Below are 2,500 nucleotides of genomic sequence, written 5' to 3'. Positions count from 1 at the left end.
AGGCACTCTGGATAAAAGCGTCTGCTAAAATACTTGACAGAGAGGGACAATGATAATAAAATCACGTCCTTGGCTGTAACGTCCCGCCATGCTAAAGGAATGCTATGGAGACCTCCTCTAGACTGTCGATGTCAAATAATAGGAGACTTGCCGAAACAACTGCCCAGAAACTTCAGATTTGCTAAATTTGTCTGTAATAAGGTGTATAAATCTCCTCACCCAACGAGCACATTTCCCACATAACTGCCTTGAACTTAAAAAAACACTTAATTTCTCAAACATTGATACTTCTGGGCAGCTGGATCATAAAGTCTCTTATCAATCAATATCAACTGGACAGAGTATATATATTATAATAATATACATACACATAATATGTCATGATGAATGAATGAAATTATTACAAAATATGCATACAAATGTAGGATATAAGTCATATGTGTGACATAGCTATTGGTCTATTGTACATTTGGACGGTCTATTATGACGATCAACATCTTTAGGATTATTCGACTATGAGAAGAACGTATTGGGCATAACATGTGATAATTGGCAAAACTGAGTAAATATCTCTTTTTAATGTTTTTAAATAGTTTTGTCCAAAGCCACCAATGTAGCGAGCACATTTGGATTGAGATCAATTATGCGAAGGCAGTGCATGATTTTGCCGCTGAAATGCCATGTCAAATGACTTTCACACAGCAGCAAGCAGACAACTGCAAACTGTGGCATTCCTGTATTCACAGTGAAAACACGTCAAACCATAAAGAGGAACAGGCCTCAAGGAGTTTAATTTTAATACAAAACGAGAAGTGAAATGCCTTTGCAGGCCAGGTGTCGGTCCCATGTCTCTTCGTACTCTGCGTCAGTTTATAAAAAAGCTTGTCTGTGTCTGTAAACCTGCCCTGCCTTTCAATTTGCAATGCGTTTTTCTTGTGAATCAGACCGTGAAATGTCTGGAGAAGTCGTTAAAAAATGGATGTCTGGCGAATGATTGGATGTCTTCAAAAAAAAAAAAGTAAGACAACCCAGAGGTGTTTTGTCCATAATGAACGGTAAACTAGCAGACTTTGGCGGCGGTGGCTTCATACTTCCTGTTGTGATTAGTGTTGAGTGCTGCATGTGGCCGTGAGATGGTCACCTAGTACCGGTTATTTAACCCTAATTAAAGGGACCCTAATTCACCCCCAGGGCTTTGTTTGACGACGAGTCCTTTAACAAAGCCCATCTTTGCGGCATGCGGCATGTGGCTCAGGAGGTAGAGCGGGTTTGACTTGTAACCGGAGGGTTGCTAGTTCGTCGAGTGTCGAGGTGTCCCTGAGCAAGACACCTCACCCTCACTACCTCAGACGACCTGGCTGTCACCTTGCATGGCTGACAACGCCGTCGGTGTGTGAATGTGTGCATGAACGGGTGAATGTTTATTCACCCATTATGTACATATTATGAAGCGCTTTGAGTGGCCGCTGGTTCGAAAAGCACCATACAAATGCAGTGCATTTACCATTTTAAATCCATGACATCGCCCAGATGTGTCCACCCAGATGAGCTGCAGTGTGTGACTAGACCACCTGGTGGTTTAATCATCTTCCCCTTCGCAGATAGTAGAAGAGGTGTGTGTGAGTATTTACCACAGTGCTTGACATTGTAGAGGGTGTGATTGTAGTTCTGGAGAGAATCGTGGAGAAACAGTCTCAGGGGGAACTCTGCAAACACCAAGCTCAGCTGATGGGGAACAGAAAGCAGAGTAGGTGATTTTTTGCAGTGCCATCTCTGTTTTTTTTCTCGACACAGGGTTGCTGTGTGCATTCCCTCATATGTGTTCTATTTCTGTTTGCTGTTAATTCGTGCTAGCTAAATAAAACCCACTTGGAGCATAAGCATTACTCTTTTCTACAGTTTCCCCCTGTTCATGGCCTCATTGTGTATAAAGGGGGGAACTATAAATGGCATTACTGCATTATTCACCTTTTGCATATTATGCGGTGGTCCACAAACGGTCTCGATGACCATTAAGTGGCACGCCTTAAGTCAAAGGCTGGAAACCACAGGGCTCAGCATCAGCTACTCCCTGCCAAAATGTGCTGGTTTCAAACCTTCATCCACGATGCCTTGCCTCTTTCCCTCAGGCTCCTCTTAAGCTAATTAAATGAACCGCCGTTCACTGAGGATACCAGCCTCCGCCAGAGGCCTGGGACACACACTGTTGAATACGAGATGCAGGCGTTGCAGGAGGACTCACGAAGAAGAAGCTGTAGAAGATGGACTGGAACACGATGATGTATGTCTGGCAGGCGCCCTTTGGCAACTTCTTCTGCTCCTGCACGTGCTCGTCTTTGTAGTTCACAAACTCGTAGTACTGCTGGGCCATCCTGTCTCAGTGTGTGTGTTTGTTTGTGTGTGTGTAAGTGTGTGTGTGTGTGTGGGGGGGGGGGGGGGGGGGGGGATGTTAAGGTGAGCGTAGGGGTGTGTGTGTGTGTGTGTGTGTGTGTGTGTGTGT

At 44.4% G+C, this 2,500-nt stretch overlaps 1 protein-coding gene across 1 annotated transcript in view; it reads right to left on the bottom strand.

Moving 5' to 3' along the window:
- The window catches only part of unc93b1 (unc-93 homolog B1, TLR signaling regulator), a 15,187-nt gene that overhangs the window by 6,960 nt on the left and 5,727 nt on the right, over window positions 1-2,500 (bottom strand). Inside the window, exons 6-7 of the mRNA XM_056587313.1 lie at window positions 2,243-2,372; window positions 1,632-1,725 (exon numbers count right to left, since the gene is read on the bottom strand). Coding sequence (XP_056443288.1) covers window positions 1,632-1,725; window positions 2,243-2,372 — 224 coding nt within the window. The remainder of the gene's footprint in view (window positions 1-1,631; window positions 1,726-2,242; window positions 2,373-2,500) is intronic.

This window comes from Gadus chalcogrammus, chromosome 3 (assembly GCF_026213295.1).
Source record: "Gadus chalcogrammus isolate NIFS_2021 chromosome 3, NIFS_Gcha_1.0, whole genome shotgun sequence".
NCBI classification, from domain to species: Eukaryota; Metazoa; Chordata; class Actinopteri; order Gadiformes; family Gadidae; genus Gadus; species Gadus chalcogrammus.
This window is presented reverse-complemented; position numbering and strand designations above follow the sequence as displayed.